Source organism: Osmerus eperlanus, chromosome 18 (genome assembly GCF_963692335.1).
Source record: "Osmerus eperlanus chromosome 18, fOsmEpe2.1, whole genome shotgun sequence".
Lineage (NCBI taxonomy): Eukaryota > Metazoa > Chordata > Actinopteri > Osmeriformes > Osmeridae > Osmerus > Osmerus eperlanus.
The window spans coordinates 7,702,068-7,724,451 of record NC_085035.1 but is presented as its reverse complement, the minus strand read 5'-3'; the positions used below and the strand labels follow the sequence as shown (position 1 = coordinate 7,724,451).

The following is a 22,384-nucleotide window of genomic DNA, read 5'->3' as shown; positions in this document are numbered from 1 at the left end:
TTTTTCTGAATTTTCTAACTATCCGTCGTAATTTCGGATAGTTACGGATACCCCCTTGGCTGTGATTGGTCAGTATTAAGAACCGCTTGCGTCAGGGGAGGGGGCGGGGTTGCCGTGATAAACAGGACGAACAGAATCCTTTGACTGCCATTGCTGTAAGTTTTTACAATTAATATTTCAGCTAAACAGTACATGTAAATCAGCATCTGAATTAAAATGTGACGAGAAATGGGCAGTGTAGTTGCTGAAAATGTGCGTATTTTATTGATGAAACGGCTAATTTGTAAATTTGCTCCGACTTCTCGATAACCTAGGTAAATAAACACTCGACGACGACTTACAAAAAAACGTTGCACCACCTACTGTTCTGGCGGTGAATTAATTTCAGCACCCACAGCCTACGGAGAACCTTAAACGCTATCCGTCCGTATCCGTAAGCCCGCCCATCTGTAAACGGAGTCGGAGAAGCATATTGCGGCCTTAAGTTGATCGTAGAATCCATCGTACGATGGATCTTAGTTTTACGGGCCGTTTCCCGAAGCCATCGTAGCACGTAAGAAATAACGATGGTTCGTTATTTCGCACGTAGAAAGCTACGATCCATCGTTATCGGGAAACGCAGCCTAGTTTAATAAGTGTTTCAAAGAAGATGAGGAGAATGTCGCTTTGCAGACACTTTATTACACAAATAACATTATTACTGAAAATAGTATTCTTGCAATAAAACCTCAGTATGTCACAATAAATATCAGACACAGCTCACATCTGATTGTAAAATCTCATAAATACAGCTTTAGATATACAGGATAATAATATTTTTTTCCTTTCAATTGAATGCGATACAATGAAACGTACATGTGACACCAGCAGCAGCTCTTTCCATTATGTGGCACGTTTGTAATAATTGGTGCTGCAGAAAGGCAAAGTACATAATTAAAAAGGCACAAATGTACAGATAAAAGTGGAATTTAAATATTGTGAACCAAAGTATAAAATCTTAAAAGGATAAAAACTGAATTACATTTAGCCGATTAGGTATGTGGATGAAAACTTTCTCCTATCAGAAAAAATCATTATAAAAATAAAACGTATTCTTGCTTTCTTGTCTCCTGTTAAAATTATATTCTATATAACCTTTCTGATTTCTAACAGTACTCTCAACTCAAATCTGGTCCAGATAACTTACATGTATAAATAATGACAGTTGCACGATATACTTGGGAAAGTAGTATGTTTCTGCACAAATAAATAAAAAAAAGATTGGCAGCCAACACAAAACTGTTACATATACAATTAAAGTACAGCCTGGGAGCGTGAGCGGAGAGAGTTAGTCAGTGTGCGGGTGCAAGGGCAGGTATTAGTTTAGGAGACACCAAGGGGTCTTAGGAGGTGGAAGAAGGGACGGGCGGAGGTGGGGCAGAGTACTCCTCGTTCTCTGAGTCGGTGGCGTCCTCATCATCCTTCTCCTGGTCGCTGCCCTCTGTGCTGAGGCGGTCAAAGCCTTGCCTGCTGTAGCCCTTGTGAGTGGCAAAGAAGTTGCCCAGGTTCAGACTGCCAGCTGCTTTGCCTGTAAGACAAACACATTAAAGTTATCCCAACCTGCTGCATGGATGGAAGCGCAAACATTTCATATAAATGTCTGGGACAAAACAAAAAATGCAAATGGTGTTAAAATGTCTCTGTTTAAGGTTATGATTGTGCTCTTAATTCTCGGTGCTTCTGAATGCACCTTTCTATTATCTTTGTGACTCAGGGTACAGGGGTTTGAGGAATTCTTATTTAACCATGTTTTTTATTCAAGAAAGATAAGACAGTACAGAACGTTTCATGTAGGTACAGTCTTGAATACTTTTTTCTTATGAGAAACAATCCCATCCCACACACAACACCCACATACTGCCGACACCAAAAAGGTCAAAAAATAGAAGTATTATACATATATATATATATATATATATATATATATATAATAATAATAGATACAAATAACAATAATGTTTTAAAAAAAAGGGGGGGGGGGATTAGGTTGAGAGAGGGAGCAATTCCCACTAAGTAAAGCTCACATCGTGCATCTGACAACGCAGCTGTGCGTACTGGGAAGAGTTGTTAAGGCATTATATCATCTGGGGGGAGAGTGCTAAGCCTCTCAAAGTACAACAGCAACGGATCCCAAATGTTATGGAACTTGTCAGTTGATCCTCTAGAGGAATATTTAATTTTCTCTAATTTCAGGAATAGCATCAGGTCAGTAAGCCAAACTTACGCAGTCGGTGGTCGAGGAGATTTCCACTCCAGAACTATCCTTCTACGAGCCAACAGAGAGGCAAAAGCAAATGCGTTTTTCTTATCAGCGGACAGTAAGACCTCACTTACCAATACACCAAAAATGGCCAGTTCTGCATTCAGACTCACATTTGTGTCAAATGCTTCATTTAAAGCAAAGGTATGATCCAATCTGGCTGCAGGAAAGAGGTGGTTATTGGAAATAGGGCTACACATAGAAAAGTCCAGAAGTTTGAAGTGTTGTCTAAATTGTGCCCATATTTTGAGGGTAGACTGTACTACAAGATTTGAAGCATACTGTGATGGTGGGAAATGTAACGTTGCTTTAATCAGAGCGGAGAGAGATGTTGATATGCAGGAGCTTGCTTCAACTTGGCACCACTCGGTTCACTGAAATCTGAAGAGCCTAATTATTGAGTGGAAAGCATTCACTTTTAGACAGGTTGAACTTGTAACCAGAGAAAAGACCAAATATACGTAACATTTCCACAATATTAGGGACACATAACACTGGATCTGATATATAAAGCAATAAGTCATCTGCATATAGAGAAAGTCTATGTTCAATTCCCATCCTGCGAAGCCCATATATGACATGTGATGTTCTTATCTTAATTGACAGGGGCTAATGCAAACAGAATTGGGCTGAGGGGACAGCCCTGTCTGGTACCCCTTGACAGAGGGAAAAGTTTGGAAGCCCGTTTGTTAGTTATCACTGATGCTTTTGGGGAAGTATATAACAGGCGGATACAGGAGATAAAATTAGAACCAAAGCCAAATCTTTCTAATACGGCGAACAGATAACCCCACTCGATTCTGTTGAATGCCTTCTCTGCATCCAGGGAGACAACCACTTCTGGAGTCTCCCCTGACGCTGGGGAATGCACCAAGTTAAAAAGTTTCCGAATATTTGTGAAAGAGTGGCGGTCCTTCATGAATCCGGTTTGGTCCATTGAGATTATTTGGGGCATTACAATATCCAATCTTGAGGCTAGGAGTTTAGCTAATATTTTTACATCTGTGTTTAGAAGAGAAATCGGCCGATACGACCCACACTTAAGCGGGTGCTTACCGGGTTTTAAAATAAGAGAAATAGATGCTTCTGTTAGGCTCTGTGGTAGGTTTGATTGACTCAATGAATGATTGAACATTTCAAGGAGAATGGGAGCTAGCTGAGATGAGAATTTCTTGTAAAATTCCACAGGATAGCCGTCTGGTCCTGGGGTTTTACCATTTTGCAGAGTCAGAGATTTCTTGTAGTTGCAAGGGTTTGTCCAAGTCAGTTTTAGCAGACTTGGTTTTATCTATCTTAGGAATATCTAAATCATTGAAAAACTGTATCATGTTTGATGTATCCTGTGGAAATTCAGATGTATACAGGTCTGAGTAGAATGCTTTAAAAGCATTGTTTATTTCTACCGGATCTATCGTTAACTGTGAGGCAATGTGAATCTGTGGGATCATACAAGACGCTGATCTGCATTTCAGTTGGTAAGCCAACAAGCGACCTGCTTTTTCTCCATGCTCATAATAGTGCCCTCTTGACCACAGGAGGTGTCTCTTGGATTTTTGTGTTGATAGTAAATCATACTGGGTTTTTAGAGTGATTCTGCTTTTATATAGTTCCAGAGTTGGGGCTGTGGAATACTGGTGGTCTATTTGTCTTATAGAGTTAAGAAGTTTTTGCTCCCTCTGTTGTCCTGCTTTTTGACGTGATATGGAGTATGACATAACAACTTTCAGTGTCTCCCATAAAGTAGATGGTGATATTAAGTCTGATCTGTTAAATAACAAAAACTCATCAATTGCTTTAGATACAAATTCACAAAACTGTTTGTCTGCCAGTAAAGCTGTGTTCAGTCTCCAGTTATTGCGCTGTTTCATATTTTGAGAGAAAACAAGGTCAAGAATCACTGGTGCATGGTCTGATTCCACTATGGCGGTATACTCTAGCTTCTTTACAGAAGGAAGGAGTGTTTTGTGTATTCTACTGTATGTATGATGAACGTGTGAAAAGAAAGAAAACTCTTTTTTATGTGGGTAGAATAACCTCCATGGGTCAACACAGTCAGTTTGATCCATGAAATCACAAAGAGCCTGGGACATTTTAGAGCGTGTTAAAGTTTTAGGATTGGAGAGATCCATACTTGGGTCAGTCATAGTATTCAAATCCCCAGCAAGAATGAGCTTATGTGAATTTAGATTTGGAATCAGGGAGGTGAGTTTGTTAATGAAGCCAACATCATCCCAATTAGGGGCATATACACTGATAAGTACGACTGGGGTGTTAAAGAGGGAACCTGACACTATTATAAACCGTCCTTGAGGATCGGAAATCATTTTGGAAGGTGTAAACAATATATTTTTATGGACCAATATTGCCGCTCCCTGTGCCTTTGTGTTAAAGGTAGAATGGAAAGTCTGTTCAACCCAATTTTTCTGAGCCTAAATTGATCCGTTATGGTTAAGTGAGTTTCTTGTAAAAATGCTACTCCTACATTTAATTTTTTCAAGTGGGAAAATATTCGTGCTCTTTTAATCGGCCCATTCATGCCCTTAACATTCCAACTTATACATCGGGTGGATGACCCCTTGGCTTCCTCCGGTGTGTCGAATTTAAGCGTACTTCCTACTATAATTTGTGCCATCAGCCATGCACTATGAAAGGGAAAAGGGGGAGGGTGTGGAGTGTGCACCCCATAGCAGTAAGGTGACTGAGCGTCAACAACTCCTCAGAAATAATAATCAAACAAAATGAACAGAAATCCCTTTCGGCAGTATACAAACCCCTTTTAACACAGAATACACAAAAGTCTGTTGTGTCAATCAGTAAACCCATCCCAACATTGAAAACAACATTAAAATAAATAAAAAATCCAATGTCTGCCTCTAGAACATAGACAGAGCGCTGGTCCCCCTCTAAATCTTGAATCTTCCGGGGATGCATCTTTCCTATATAAACCGTTAACTTATGGGAGAGCCTTTGACCATCTAAAAGTTAAACTTCAAACCTTTTTTAAATAATCAATATCGGCGTCTGACACTTGCCACATCCTCACAGACTATTCTGACAGTAAACTTGAGTAGCGATAGTAACGTTTAACATTTAGGTAACGTGAATGTATTGCTAGACCTTATACCTGTAGCTATAACATAACCAGCTACTGTAGCCACCACCGTTAGTACATGAGTCATAGTTTAGAATAACCCCAAACAAACAAACTCAATTTCGTGATCGAAAGAGAATGCACATAGGCCGGGTATAATACAGATTTACCTCAAAATTATCATGTTATCAGGTCACTTTCGAACAACCACCTGTTGATCGTAGAACCCCTTGGCTTCCTCCGGTGTGTCGAATTTAAGCGTACTTCCTCCGAAAGAGACTCGCAGGCATGCTGGATAAAGTAGCTGGAACTTTATTCCCTTATTGTAAAGTGCTTGTTTGACGTCGTTGAATTCTGATGAATATCAAATTCCTTGATAGACTGACGCTGAAATCTGGGTACACTCTCAGGGTAGAATTCTTGTACTTCAGCTCATGTTGTCTAGCCCATCGCAGCACTCGTTCCTTTTCCTGGAACCGTTGGAAACATACAACAAATGGCCGAGGCGACCTTCCAGTATGCTCCGGCCTTTTGCACACTCTATGCGACCTCTCCAGAGTCGGGGCAGTCAAAAACCTCACTGCCCATAATCTCCATCAGCATCTTTGACATAAATGCTACAGGATCCTCGCCCCCTTCACTGTCTTCTGGAACGTTGACAATTCTCAAATAGATCTGCGAGAGCGGTTTTCTAAGTCCTCAATGCGGTCCAGGAGCTTTGTATTCTGTGTTTGCAGAGACTTGATGGCTGCGTCTGCTGCGAATATCTTTTCAAAATTCTCCCCTGCTAGGGATTCCGTTGCAGTCAAGCGGCTTTGAAAGTTGTTCACAGTCTCTTTGATAGCGTTCATGGAAGTTTGCAAAGGGCCAACAGATTCCTGAATGAGAATGGAAATGAGGTCTCTTAAACTGGCACGTTGCTTGGACAACTCTTCCACCAGCTGGGACATGGAGATTCCATCGTCGTTCATGGAGGAGCGTTCGTTAGCGAGGGAGGCCATATTAGCTAGCTTTTTAGCAATGGTGGTCCGCGACGTCGACTGTTTGTGTCTAGAGCTGCTCATTATATGTTCGTGGTTAATTAGGTTAGGTTAAGACTATACATTCGTCGTGTTATTACCGTTCTACGGCGTTAAAAACAATTTTAAGGAAAGTTATAAGCAAGTTAGGCTGTAAGCTCTCCTCTTGTGCGGCTTACTCCCGCATGGCCCAAACCGGAAGTTGGGTTTGAGGTATTCTAATATTATTAACTAGCGGCGTAACGATACACTCAGCTCATGATTCAATACGTATCATGATACTGGGTGTACAATATAATACGTATCACGATATTTTGAACAACATTTTAAATTAAACTGAAATTTACTAAAACAATTTTTTTTGTTGTACATACAATTTAGTTAACTACATTTCTGTGAATGCAATGAATGCATGACACAGGTGCAGAGTAGGTCGCGTGCTAGTAGCTCAACCAATAGGATCAAACAGCCGTTGTATTGTAAAAATATTGCCATAACTCTATGATACATATTGTAACAATTTTGTATTGCGATACATTGTTACACCCCTATTATTAACTATTGATCACCTGCATTGCTGATTCTGATAGCTAATTCAATGTTCTAGGAATTTGGAGGGGAGCTTGTGATAACTGTTTTGTATATGGAGCAAGGAAGACAGAAGGAGGAAAGAAGAGAACAGAAGATGCCCGAATAGGAATTCAAAGCCATGTCTCAATTGGTTATCTTCATGTGTTTGAGGGTAAATGATAACGGCCTGCGAATGTGCTTGAAACCAGAGTAACTTTTGACAGGTCTCCCTCCATGAGCTGCATAGCTTTGCTTTCCACTGTGTGTTTTCTCTCATCTTAAATCACTTTAATCTCACTTTCTGGATGGCTTGGATTCCTTGTAAAATGAACCCAAATCTATCACTGATATGCTAAAATTAACAGTTATTTTTGCATATTATTCACCAGCAGATGGCGATCTCTGCATGACAATTAATTGTGCTGTGTTGTCTGATGGAGAACAAACTGGACTCATACCAAGGGAAAATTCCCCTCAGGGAAGGAATGCAGGAGTGAATCTCTCCCTCAACCTGTACTGTCCATCTGTCCATCACTTTAGAGGTGAGCTCCAGGAGCCGAGTGCACCAGCTGGGCGTAAAAAAGTTGGTTTTAACTCCTACATCGGTCTTAGCTATGTCCGACTTTGTGATTTGAATTTACACCGAGTGCACCAAGCTTGACAGACCACGGTCGTAGCTACGTCTGGTTTAAAGATGCGCGTCCTTGTGAAAACGCAAAAGCGTCGATCGTTGCCAAGCAACACATTTAAGAGCCTATCCAAAGCGCACTTAGCTAGCCTATCTCCCTTCAAAACAAGCCATGATTTAAAAAAGAAAAAAAAGAAAAGGAAAATACATTTTACTGATAGAGAAATTAGAAAACTTCTAGAGTTGTTTACTCAGAATAGAAGCGTACTCACAGGGAAATTTAATAATAACCAATCAACTAATCAACACAAACAAACAGAAACAATCACCTTGGAAATCGATCACCAATAAAATTAACAGTGGATTTGTGCGATCACGGACGACTTTTTCTCGCCTTAATGCCCTTTCCATATGTTGCCTATAAACAAGATGCGCTGCATGTGCGATCAAACTGTTGTACATTATAAGTACCATGGATATTAGTCCGATTTTCCAACTTACGCCTGCTCCCCACTAGGTGTAAAATGTACACCCAGGTGCAGCACATAAAGGGCTTAAGTCTAACTGGTGCACTAGTCGTAACTTTAAGTAAGTCGGAACTCTCAGTTCTACGTCGGACGTTGCGTTACACCCAGGCGTACGCCCAGCTGGTGCACTTGGCTCCAGGGGTCAAGAAAGAAGTCTGTTAATTGCAGTCTGGCTCCTTCACCTAAGCAGATGGTGTTTTTATAAGGGAGTGGGACAATTATGCTGTAGGAACAGACTCTTAGGACTCATCCAGGTTCCTAATCATGTCTTCTTAATGGAACAATAATGGCCAGAGACAACCGCAAAAAAGGCCAAAGATTTGTATATAGAGTGTTTTGTTAGTGGTCAACCAAGAGATTTCAGACCGGTGGATGTACGTGTTGTGGGAGAAATCTGGGATTTCGTATGTGATTGTGTTGATCAAAATCAGTAGGTCAGCTATTGCCTAATTATCTGTTTATGTATTCTGTCTTATTATTCATTCATTTTAATGTGTTCCTACTGTAACCTACTGTATTGTGTTCTGATGACCACAGGGTCTACAGTATGATGTAGTATCTGCCTGATTGAACAGCGGACACCTGCTGGCTACATGTTATTTTTGTTTATCCCTTTCTACAATAAATTCTGTCCTTTGACCTCATTATTTGGCTCTAATCAGCTGGTTGTCAAATACTTTGTGTCACTGTACTTATTCCTCCGATGCTACCTGTAGCCTGACAGCTACTCCTTAATCTTCCTTCTCACATGGGGGATAGGCAGTGATGCTGTGTTGACAGACGGGCTGTGAACCTTGGGAGGCAGTGCCCACAGGTCTGTGGTTCACCATTGGTGCAGAAGCTTCATTAATTCATGTTGGCATGAGGTAACATACATTAGCTACTCCTACTTGTGGGTGCTGGAGTAGAGCATCCTTTTTTACTAAGATGGCTAGATGCATGTTGGTGATTGTATTGTGATTCTCTTTGATAAGGATAGTAGGCTATAATATTTACGTGGTTGGACATCAACACGTATAGACAATATATTCAAATGTATTCTGGTAGCGTTAGCATCTGGTCATGGGTTTGCAAACTGAAAGTAAAATTCTAACCCTCCTGGGAAATCTATACTTCTGGTTTTGTGTAAGGCCTTTTTAAAATTATTTATTTATCTTGCTAGAGTCAAGTACGGTAATTAATTAAGGGAGTAAGTGGTAACTTGCATCCAACATGCTGCACATACTGTAACCACACACCTCTGAGTTTTCCCAAGATTCCTCCAGCAGAGTTAGGTTCCAGTTTCACATCACACCCATCTGTGAGAAAAGAAGAGGATTCCAATTCCATAATTCCATCCCATTGACATAAAGCCCAGCAAGTATTGGTTAAAACACTTGAATCTTGTTTTGCTGTTGTTGCATTTTCAAGTGTTTATACCTAAAGACAGAATTGACCAACATATTTATAGCAACTACTACCCCCCATACCTCTTTATTGCATCGTCGGGTTAAACACATGACTGTACTAAATGAACGCATTACTATTTACCAGTCACTTTTATCCAAAACAAAGTACAGGTGGGGGAGGGATTGCGACCTCTTGAGCTGCAGTCTGTACCAAGCCATCAAAATATTTAAGTCACCATACACTTCAAATACAGTATAAAGAGTAGGAAAAGTGTGTACAAACACTTTTCTTACCACCAAAGACCCTTTGTTACTCCAGGCAGTAGTCATCACAGCTATATGAAGAAGCACCTGCATTGGGTCAATTTGCGTACCTCCATACATCCTGCTCTTCCTCCAGCGGATAAACAGCCCAATGGAGATGACCACCACCACTGGGATGAGCAGGAGGGTGGTAATGACAGCCGGGGACACTCCCCGGGCACTCTGTTTGGCTACGGTTTTGACCTTCTGCTTATCCTCCTCATGGGTCTGCTGCTGCTGGGATTTGGGGGGTGGAGGTGACTCAGGGGCATGGTGGTGTTCCTGGGTTGGGACCTCTGGGGGCTTCTGTTGACTGGCCACTGCCATATGAAAGGACACCGCGTGTACAGGCTTCAGGTTTGTCTGGACAAAGGTCTCCGTTTCTATAGAGAGGCGTATTTATGATGAGGATGGTAAGTTTACTATAATTGATTGCGACATGAGAATTAAAGTTCACAGGTAAATGTTACTAGAAAAAAGGATTGGAACATTGCATTAGTTCTGCTTGAAATATTGAGGTATTACATTTACATTTTTGTCATTTAGCAGACGCTCTTATCCAGAGCGACTTACAGTAAGTACAGTGACATTCCCCCCGAGGCAAGTAGGGTGAAGTGCCTTGCCCAAGGACACAACGTCATTTGACACAGCTGGGAATCGAACTGGCAACCTTCAGATTACTAGCCTGATTCCCTAACCGCTCAGCCACCTGACTCGTATTAAATAGGGGTGGGACTCTTATAGTACCTCACAATTCGATTCGAATCGATTCTTGGGGTTTCAAAAATCGATTTTAGCGATTTTTAATAAACACAAAACAAAAACAAAGACTGAATCACGATTCAAATGTGAATCGATTTTTTCCCCCACCCCTAATATTCAACATATTTTTCTCCCCAAATACTGAAAGTCCTTAATCTAGTTGCTGCACAGCTTTAACTCCAGGAAATAAAAACTCAAATATTGACAGACTGTCAGAAAAATTATAAAATATAGCTCTACACACACTTTGCTCTGGTTATTTAAAAGGAATAGGCACACTGCTGACCTAAACAATTCAAACAAAGACCGGAAGTCTGAGCTACAAGTTTCCCTTATATATTAAAAGATAATTCAGGGCTCCAGACTAACGTTTTTTACTAGGAGCACTAGTAACTGAAAATGTTAGGGGCACAAGCAGAAAATGTAAGGGGGCACACCATAATTCAACCTGCAACCCAATTTTTCACATTTTCCCATTTATTTATGCATTACTGATAATGTGCTATTTTAGTTCACAGTAGGTCTGTGCGATATGACCAAAATCTCATATCTTGATATAGATCCTTTCATATCCCGATAACGATACATATCACGATACGGCACTTTCTTTCAATTCAATGAATAGTTTATATAAAATGATCACATGGAGAGGCCAATTTCTTTAAAATCTTTATTATGTACCGACAAATAAAAAGTATTTTTTAAGGCTTAAAATTGCGGCCATTTTGGTCACATATGCTACCGAAATTTAATCTGTGTGACCTCAAAATATATTTGGGTGTAGCAGACTACTTGTACATAATTCATTGGGACAGGTTTAAGTGGACACTGCACCTTTAAGGTCGCAGTGAGGTATGGGCAGGGTTGCCATATCCGCGGTTTTCTAGCCAAATAATGCTACTTTGAAAACAGTGTCAATACCAAATGTATTGGTCGCGGGTAGCGGGTTATGGGCCAGTTCTAAATCTCACTGCGGCCGCTGCATTTCTGCCCCGTGGTGGCCTGCGCTGGGAGAGGGAAACAGCAGGGATTGGGAGTGTGTGGGGAGAGTCCTCACTTTCATAAAGTAATTGTTACTCTGTGTCTCTGTTCGGTGGTGATAGGAAGTGGCATGATGACATTATTTGTTGTAATGAACCAATGAAACATGAAAATAGCAGAAAACAAGGAAAATATGAATACACAAGTCATTTTTACATTTGAACTATGGAGACATCTATTGGATAAATGTGTACACCCCCAAAAATATTGGTCTAGTTTTCAGGCATTTGGGGCTGGTTTTGAGCACCTTTGAGGTATGGGCTACGTTGTGGGTAGCTAGTTATGTTTTCTGTCCAACTCCTCACAGGCACATTTGTGCAAGTGCAAATAACTGTTGTGGCGCAACATGTTTTCATTTATCTACAAAATGCTTGCAAAATGCACAGTAATATGTGCCTGCTGTGAGCTGATACAGTGACCAGTCCACCGTTCTATCCAACATTACATAACCAACTAGAGAGGGTACAATTTCAGGGGAAATTGTAGGGTGTGCTTGCTTGTGTCGGTTGCAGGTGGGTCCGTCCTCTAAGTTTTTCCCTTCTAGTGATATTTTCAAGCATTTAGCCTACTCATATTTCATTAAGAACACCCTTTGAAACAGCTGTGAACCCCCTTTGAAACAAGCTACTGTAACAACGTTGTCACTGGCAGTATATTTCAGATGGAATCGCGATTCAAACAGTACCATCTGCTAACTGAAAATATGCCCCCCAAAACGTAAATAACTTTGACATTAATGTAGGGGGAAATGGCTAATTCAAAATAAGTTTGCTAGAGGCAAGCTAGCTGCTGTTGCTCCACATTTCACTAATTGTTTGAAAGCGCCGGAAATGAGAACGTTTCTTTTGACATAAAGTTTAGCTGTGGCATTGAAGACAGTACTACACACTGCCAGTGGGCGAGCCGAGTCTGACTGACTGAGGCTAACGTCAAAACAAGCCGCGGTGTCACTCAAATTCCAAGTTTTACACAAATCACTGATGTAGAATTGACCCTGGTATGAAATTAAGAAAATACTCATCAGAGAACAGCAGATGCAATCGTCAACGGAGGCTGACGGGGCTCTCACGTAGCAAACCAATCAAAGTTTTTACAGCAACCTACATTAAAATCTCAGCATCTGGCTGTCTTCACAATAGTCATATCCAGTGATGCCGGTAACGCGTTACTTAGTACTGAGTAAGTAACGCGTTACTTAGTAACGCGTTACTCTAATCTGACCAATTTTTTCAGTAACGAGTAATCTAACATGTTACTATTTCCAAACCAGTAATCAGATTAAAGTTACTTGTCCAAGTCATTGTGCGTTACTATTTTGTCATTAATAGTAAAATATATATTTGATTTCTTCTTGCGTCTCTGGGAGTTAAGCCTATGCGACAATTAAGTCACGTTTTCAGCACGAGGGTCACGTCACGTGTATATACATAGACCTACCACTCAGCGACACAAACAACAATGTAGCTAGCAAGAGAGAGAGAGATGCAAATTTTCGAGTTGGAAATACAATCACTATTTTGAGTATTTGTCAGCTAAAGATGGAAATATCAAGGTTCGTTATACACTCTGTGCTGGTGGCGACAAAGTGCTATCAAGCTACAAAAACTAAGGCTGAACGATTAATTGCATTTGCGATTATATCGCGATGTGACAAAACGAGATTTTGTAATCGCGAAGGCTGCGATTTTACTTTGGTGCACGTTACACTTTACCTTGACCTGTACGATGGCCTCAGGCTCAACAGAACCTGACACCAATTTTGCCTTTAAAAAAGATGCTGCGCAGTGTCAAGTATGGTGCAAAACCTGCCTGGCTAACGTTGCTACCTCACGGAGCAACACCACCAACCTAATTCGGCCCCCACAGCGCAAGTTTTTTTTCCAAAACGGTATCTAGCTAGCTTTAGTTAAGAAAGTGCAACGCACATTGTATGTTTTCCTTAATGTTTCTGAACTTTGTGTGTTATGTTGCTGACTGGAGATCAGTAGTATATATCTATATTTATTCATAATAACTCATATAATAATCGCATATTTAAAAAGCGCGATCCACATGTCACATGTTTACATGTCATATGTTTATGACAGTGACTTTAAATACTGAGTGTCATAAGACAAAGACTTGTTTTTATATTTCAGATTTTCTGTGATTTGTTACTGACTCTTACATTAATGTTTACACCAGGCTCATTTGACAATGCTTTATGTTATTATTACGTTTACAAGGCTGGAAAAATCAGTCAATATACTACTGTGATTCAAGTAGGTAAATAAAATTTGTATTCATATTAAGTCACGCATCACCTAATTTCATCATAAGTTTATTTTGAATCTAATATTGTTAAAGGTCATACTATACAGTTATTCGTCCGTCTGTTGAATATTACAGAACATAAAAATAAATAATCGCAAATGCAATATTGGTAACAAATAATCGCAATTATCATTTTTTCCAAAATCGTTCAGCCCTAACAAAAACACAACGTCAAATTTGAAGAAACATTTGGAGTCGCAGCACTGCACTGTCAAACTTATAGAGCCGGTTGTCAATAGGTGTGTTCGACTTCATGCAGCACCGGCGGCACCGGTCTGTATTGTCTGTATTAAATTGATGAATTACTGTGCAGGAAAAAAAGCACCCTGATGATACAGTTGTAGAGCAGGTTGGTGATGAATCAGCATCAGGGTTTCAGGTGAGAAGTTGAATTGTCCATTTTGGTAAATCGTTAAAATAAACATTCCTCGATTCTCAACTTCAAGGCAGCTGCAGGCGGCGCCGGCACTGCATGAAGTCGAACGCACCTATTTTTATGTTGAGGCGGCGGGGGTGTTGTCGGCAGCTGCTGAATGTAACTAGTAAAGTAACTTGTAATCTAACTTAGTTACTTTTAAAATCAAGTAACTTGTAAAGTAACTAAGTTACTTTTAAAATCAAGTAATCTGTAACATAACTAAGTTACTTTTTCAAAGTAATGTGGCAACACTGGTCATATTGTCATAACATTGCCCTCCTTCTGTTTTTTGGTGTAGAATTGACCGAACTATAAAATTACGAAAATACTAGACTACTATGATGCTTGCATGGCTGCCGCCTAGGCAGTCTCACGGGCGACCCGCACTCGCTCAAATTACAAAGACTTTCACGACCTAAATCAAAAATACGAGATGGCAGTTCCACTCGAAATTGCTTTCTCAACAAAGCCCAATGGTTGGTAATTTTGGGGGTTGGCATTTTTCACTCATAATCCAAGCTCCAATTTGCGTGCTAGAACGTCTTTATCACGTTGTATCCATGCTTCGTTGCTAACGTGTGCTGACGCAGTGACGTAGGCTAGCACTGAGTACCCTACGTTGACAGAAGGCACTTTTTGGCACAAAAACCCAATTTCTACTTAAACCATGCAACGGAACGTAAATAAAAATACAAGCAACTCAATCGCTACCAAGACGAAACTTTTGACACCTAGGTTGTCTATGTAGTCTATGACTGAGGCTTAGGGGGGCAAAAATAAATAATTATAATAAATATATATGTGAGAGAACAAAGGTTGTGCCCTTGCCGAAGGCAAAGCACACCCAATAACTAGAGAGGGTACAATTTCTGGGGAAATTGTAGGGTGTGCTTGCTTGCTTCGGTTGCAGATGGGTCAGTTTTTTAATGACATTTTTACAACTGATATTTCTGTATATTTTATATAAAAAATGCATAGCCTACTTATTATTTATAAAGATTACATAGATTTAAAAGCATATTTTTTTCTGCTCATTTACAACTCAAAATACGAGTGAATGAAATAGTTGTCTTCTCATTTCCCCTGCAAGAGGGAATGGTGATCAGCAGCCTGATAGTTAAATCAAAACGAATACATGTGGCAGCCCGGTGTAAAAATGGACCTAATCTCTATGACTTAAACGTAATTTTAAGTTTTTCCCTTCTCGTGATATTTTCAGGCATTTAGCCTACTCATATTGCATTCATTCATTAATAAAGAACCCCCTTTGAAGCTTATTCTAACAACAACGTTACCCGGCAGTAGCTATCTCAGATGGAATCGCGATTCAAATAGTACCATCTGCTAACTGAAAATATGCCCCTAAAAACGTAAATAAGCTTGACATTTATTTAGGGGAAAATCCCTGATTCATAAAAATCTCAGTAGTAGCGATCATTGTCAGTAACAAGGCAAAATGCGATATAGCCCTGTGTGGAGAAGCTGCCACGGTAAATTGTACTACTATAGTAGTACTAGACTGTGGTCGTCTTGGTAGCTATTGCGTTGGTTGAATTTGATTTAACGTTCCGTTGTACGGTTTAGGCTGAAATTAATCATTTTCATGAACAGATTGACAACGTTTATAGGCTGTGGCAATGGAGTTCAGGTTAGTAGTCAGATAGTTTCACCTATTGAAAGACTTTTGATTTAAGTAAGGGGAGTGCCGAACATGTGCCGCCGTTTGACTTCCTACTGTAAACAGCTGTGGAGATGTTTTTGTTAGCTACTATACTAGGCTACAGCGTTGCAGTGAGCTACACTGGTTTGACACCACAGGTAATGATAATTTCACCCACAAATTGTTTACTTGTAATCTAATGTCATAATAAATCTTACAACGAAAATGTATTTGTGAGGAATGTTTATTTTAACGATTGAAAACAGATGCATCATAGACCGCTGTAGTATGTGTTGCCCAGGCAACAGAGGCTAATGTCATGATGCTAATGCTTCAGTGAAATAGTAGACTACTGTTTCCGAAAGTAGACGTACTTCCTTAATAATATCAGCTTATATTGTACATTACACATCACAATTGTGTGTCATATCACAAAGTAAATTTAGTAAATAGTTATCACCCTGGCCTCTTTGCTTGTGGCGTTTCTAATGTGTAATCGATACTGTTACAAAGTTAATTTTCTCCCGCTTCCAGAAAAGTCAAATTGACATCAGTTGGACTTCTCCTGTCAACAAGAGCACAGTAAGTAGCGAAGCTCCCCCTACCGTTGAATCATGGGCTTTAAAAATGGTGCCGGGAGAGGTATTTGCATAGCAATTAGCTAGGTGGAGCCATATCTCCGTAAGGGAAACTGCTATCTAAGCCTTGTTTTATCAACTTACAAATGTCTACATTAAACAAAAACATATTAAAGTATGTTTTGACGTATCATTGGTGGCCAAGCCGCGAAGCGGCGAAGCCACTTAAGTGTTTCTACCTTTTCTTATTGGTGGCCAAGCCGCCCCTAGAACCGTATATCACTTTTTGCGAAATTTGGCACACTCATTAAGGACAGGCCCATCTTTATTCTCACCAAGTTTCATGTCTCCCATTCGAGCACTCTAGCGCCACCAACAGGTCAAAGTTGGACTTGTGTTTACACACGTAACTTTCGAACGGTATGACCGATTTTCAAAAATGAGGTACTGTTGGATTCCCTGGATCAAGACGAGTTCAACACACCCTATGACGTCAATTTCCGGTTATATAGATTTTCCGCCATTTTGAATTTTAAGGAAACACGTTTTTTCGCTTCTCCTCCTTCAATTTTTGTCAAATCTTCCCCAGAATTGGCACACATCATCGTCACAGCAACCCTCACTAAAAATTCTAAAGGATTTTTGATTTTCAAAACCGTTTGTCCGGTACAGCCAATCAAAATCGGCAGCAAAGACACCAAACAGGAAGTTGGGTCATATCTCAGCCAATCCTTGAGAAATCAACACCAAACTTGGTATGATGATTCGGAACCCTCATCTGAGGATGTCCAAACAATTTGGTGTCATGTGATCACTGGGTGTGGCCGCAGGATGCAAAAATGTGTTTTGGCCAATAACTGTTGATTTGTTTGCCTTTATTAAATGATTCCTTTGTCTCATGATATATTGGGACATCCCATGTGCGACACATGATAATTTGTGATAACAGCCGAATTGATCCGGCCGCCATTTTGAATTACAGAAAAAACACGTTTTCTCTACTCCTCCTACAAATGTTTTCCAATCTTCACCAAATTTGGCAGAGATTATCTTCAGACCAAGCCTCACAACGCCCATCACATGGTTTTTTGATTTTCAAATTTTTTTCTCGTTACAGCCAATCAAAATGTGAAGTTAAGCCATCAAACAGGAAGTTGGGTCGTATGTCAGCAAATCTTTGATGGATTCACACCAAACTTGGTATATGGACTCGGAACCCTGTTCTAAGGATGTCTAAAATGTTTTCTCAGTCATATGACTGCTTTGCCACCTCATTGCTGCTTGCAGCTATATTTTCATACAATTTTGTTGTTTTAAAATGATTTGTTACAGTCTTGATTACGCGATGGTTTAATGCTAGAATCACCGCAGGAAAATTGACTGTCATGACGCGTCTTTTTTGAGTGAAACCAATATAAACGTATTACTATGTATTGAATTACGTCAAACTGATCTTATTTCATTTAATGCCAATGTATTCCTTTACAAGGGATCTATGACATCAAAAGAGTCCAAGAGGAGGAGGACCTGCACCCCTCAGGAGATGGAGGTAAGGGTGGCAGAGGTGAGGGGGGGAGGAGTGTGAGGGAAGTGGCCAAGGAATGTGGCATGCCTGCCACAATCCTCCAGGATTGGGTGACTGGTAAGTACACCCATGGGCCCCACACCAACCTGGCCATCACTCCGGATGAGGAAGAGGAGCTCATCAGGTACTCCCTGTGGATGGCAGACCATGGCTGGCCATTGAGCCGGGCCACCATAAAGGTGTACGCGCTGGAGATGGTCATAGCCTCAGGGAGGGCATCTCTCGTTAATCTGGAGCGGGGCCTGAGCGACAACTGGTGGTCACGGTTCTGGGCTCGCCACCTGGAGCTGTCTACCAGGATCCCCAGCCATATCGACAGGGCCAGGGTATTTGCGGCAACGGAAGACGCCATCGATGGCTTTTTTGATCTATACGAGCCAATCTTCCAACAGCACGGCTTCCACATGAAACCGCACTTGGTTTACTATGCCGATGAGACGGGGTTTGGGGACAAACCCAAGTCCAGGGAGCGGGTGCTGGCGCCTAAGGGCAAGAGGCACATCTACCGGCAGCAGGTGACCACCCAGGAGCACATCACTGTGCACTGCTGCATCAGTGCTGCAGGGGCAGACATCCCCCCCTTCGTCATCTTCACTGGCTGCCTCCCGAGTGCTCCATATGTCCTGGAAGGTCCCCCTGGTGCCATCTATGGCAGGTCAGAGAAGAGGTATATGGACAGTGGCCTGTGGCTGAAGTGGCTAGGCCACTTCATAAAACATGCCCCCCCAGAGAGGCCTCTGCTCCTTGTGGTCGACCAGGCGGAACCCCACAAAAACAGGGAAGCAATCCGGTTCTGCAGGGAGAACATGGTGGTGGTTGTGTGCCTCCCTGCTCACACCACCCACGTGATGCAGCCACTGGATGTGGGGGTGTTTGGTCCTCTGAAGAGGATTTTTGACCGGGATGCTGCCCGTCTTGACCTGGTGAGGGGGGATGTTTTTTTGGGGAAAAAAAACTTTTCCCCCCTCCTTAAGGAAGCTTGGCCTAAAGGCCGATTTATACTTCTCCGTTTTTACGGAGACGGACACAGGGAACACCCTCTCCGACGAGGCACACCCTCTCCGTGCCCTCTTTGAGCCCCTCGGAGAGCTCTACGTGCACCTCCTGATTTTCCTGACTGTCCGTCATTTTACGGATACCCCTTGGCTGTGATTGGTCCGTATTAAGAACCGCTTGCGTCAGGGGCGGGGTTGCCATGACCAACAAGACGGAACAGAATCGTTTGACCGCCATTGCTGTAAGTTTACAATTCATATTTCAGCTAAACAGTACATGTAAATCAACATCTGAATTAAAATGTGACAAGAAATGGGTAGTTGCTGAAAATGTGCTTATTTTATTGATGAAACGGCTAATTTGTAAATTTGCTCCGACTTTTCGATAACCTAGCTAGCATCGCAGTGCAGCGCCACCTACTCTTCTGGCAGTGAAGTGTTTTCAGCACCCACAGCCTTCGGAGTACTATAAATTCAACCAATCCGTCCGACTCCGTCCGTCCGTAACGGAGTCGGAGAAGTATAATTCGGCCTTAAGGCTGCCAAGCCTGAGAACATCAGGGCAGCCTTCAGGAGGACAGGCCTCTTCCCCTGCAACAGGGGAGGCTATGACAAGACTCAGCTGACCAAAGTCAGACCTGCACCCTCCACGGCGACCACCTCCGGCCCAGCCCCCTCCACGACGACCACCACCGGCCCAGCCCCCACCGGCCCAGCCCCCACCGGCCCAGCCCCCACCACGGCGACCACCACCGGCCCAGCCCCCACCACGGCAACCACCACCGACCCAGGCCCCACCACGGCGACCACCACCGGCCCAGCCCCCTCCACCGGCCTGCCCCCCCTGCAGCAACCCCTTGCTGCCGAACCTGCACCTGCCATGGACCTGCTCAATCCAATCCTTTGGTGCGAGCAGGTCTGGTCTCAGCCAAGTGGGGAGACATTTTAATGCCCCCAGTGATGGCCAACCGTCAAGACCAGCGGCTACCAGTGGTGAGGAGGAGGCCACCGATTGGTGCTCGGGTCGTCCCCAGTGACGAATACAATGAGCTGCTGGTCCGACAGGAGGAAGAGGAGCAGGAGAAGGAGGAAGCTCAGCTTCGGAGACAGGCAGAAGTGCTGAGGAAAAGGGAGATGGCGCAGAGGAAGAGGGAGGAAAAGGAGAGGAAGAGGGCAGAGAAGGAGAGGCAGATGGCAGTAGTGGAGGAGCTTGGCGGACACTGCGCTGTCTGCCGTAGCCTATCCCCTCCCTCAGGTGAGGAGGCAGGTGAGGTGGATGCCATCTACGAGTGGGTCCAGTCCAAACTTTGTGAGCTCTGGTTCCACCTCACTTGTTTGGGGATTGTAAGTGTGCCAGCAGGGGACTGGTACTGCCCCAAGTGCTTCCTCAGTGAGATCTAGCACTTTGTATATATGTTTGCTATCTTTGGCTATTTTACCCAGTTCTGTTTAATGTTTTTGTTAAATATGTTCTGCATTTCAACAGTTTAATCTTTAATCAGTTTGGCTGAGCGGTTAGGGAGTCGGGCTAGTAATCTGAAGGTTACCGGTTCGATTCTTGGCTGTGCAAATGACGTTGTGTCCTTGGGCAAGGCACTTCACCCTACTTGCCTCGGGGGGAATTTCCCTGTACTTACTGGAAGTCGCTCTGGATAAGAGCGTCTGATAAATGACTAAATGTAAAATCAACTTTAATGTTAATTGTTTTTTTGGGAGGCATATGGATCAGCGTTCTCGTCGCGCCTCCTGTCAGTACCTGTTCTTATGCAGGGAAGCTAATGATCCTAATATATTTCTAAACACAACATCTCACAGTTCTCTGTTGAAGGCAGGGCTCCAATTGATTTACAATTCTATATGTATGTGTAGGATATGTAGTTATGCTAGTTTGAGACCACAATAGCTATGGAAATAAAGAGTGAATGCAATTATGGATTGAAGTTGGCTTTGTCCACATACAATTTGTCCATTTCACAACACTTGTATTTCTAACGCTGAGAAGTAGCCCAGCCTAAGGAATAACTTGTCCCTGTGAGAACCCTGTGACGGACGCCAACTTTCCACCAGCTTTCATTTTGACACTCATATTCAAGGTAAGGGGTAACCTCTAGAATCACAGGAGCTTCCACTGTGTTCCCATAAAGTATCCCTGAAAACCTGTGTGCTAGCGAATAACTGATACAACCACACAAATACAAGCTCCTATTCCAACTTTCTTGCGATGAAAGATAGTGTAATGTGTTGCCTTTCAAAAGCAAATCTAAGTGACTTATTTGGTTATTAAAATAATGGGCAATTAGAATAGTCCGTAATGTACATACTTAGTGTAATTTATATGGATAGTATATACTAATAATGTATATTAGGTTATTATACATATTATTATCATCCATAGAATAGTATCCATATTATACATATGCATATTATGTATATTTTATTATGAGTATAAACACATAAGGTTCTTATATGTGTCTCACAAGTGTCTATAAATGTTTTATCGTTGTGGTTGTCAGTTAAACATGTTTCCATCTGTTGGACCCCTGGTGGAAAGAAGCAAACGTTACACCATGAGTTAAATAATATCGGAAAACGGAACACCGTGAGCTACTCATGATGTTCCGAACAACGCCAGATGTCGCCGTTTTTTTATATTTTGACGTATATTATTGGTTCAACATCATGTCAATCATGGCTCAGAAAGTTGCCAAGCGTTTTCCAGCAACTACGATGCTATCAGATTAGCTGTAGCCTTATTTTTGACCGTTGCAGCCTCATTTAAAGTCGCTATATGTCCGAGTTTGTACGGAACACCGTGAGTCTACAGTAGCCTAGTCATCTCCCAGAAGTTAACGAGCTGCTAAACTAATGTTCTGCTAGAGATAGTCACGCGAGTTTATGTGACAATAGTGACGTTAGTAGCGTCAGTGACTGTGGCTAGCAAGTTAGCCACCGTTAGCTTCACTTTTCCCCACAAAAACGTAATTTCTACTTAAACCATGCAACGGAACGTAAATACAAATACAAGCAACTCAATCGCTACCAAGACGCAACTTTTGACACCTAGCTCGTCTATGTAGTCCACATATTGACTGAGGCTTAGGGGGGCAAAAATAAATAATAATAATAAATATATGTGAGAGAACAAAGGTTGTGCCCTTGCCGAAGGCAAAGCACACCCAATTAAACTTCATCTTTAGATTGTTAACT

The 22,384-nt window shown here is 41.9% G+C and overlaps 1 protein-coding gene across 5 annotated transcripts in view; it reads right to left on the bottom strand.

Moving 5' to 3' along the window:
* Nucleotides 1-661: 661 nt before the first annotated feature.
* The window catches only part of pam (peptidylglycine alpha-amidating monooxygenase), a 143,256-nt gene continuing 121,533 nt past the window's right edge, over nucleotides 662-22,384 (bottom strand). For 3 of the 5 annotated variants that reach the window (XM_062484417.1, XM_062484416.1, XM_062484418.1), the window contains 3 exons: nucleotides 9,897-10,208; nucleotides 9,373-9,432; nucleotides 662-1,567 (listed from right to left, as the gene is read on the bottom strand). In XM_062484417.1, coding sequence (XP_062340401.1) covers nucleotides 1,383-1,567; nucleotides 9,373-9,432; nucleotides 9,897-10,208 — 557 coding nt within the window. In that variant the 3' untranslated portion in view covers nucleotides 662-1,382. The remainder of the gene's footprint in view (nucleotides 1,568-9,372; nucleotides 9,433-9,896; nucleotides 10,209-22,384) is intronic. The other 2 variants (XM_062484419.1, XM_062484420.1) reach the window with 1 other exon arrangement.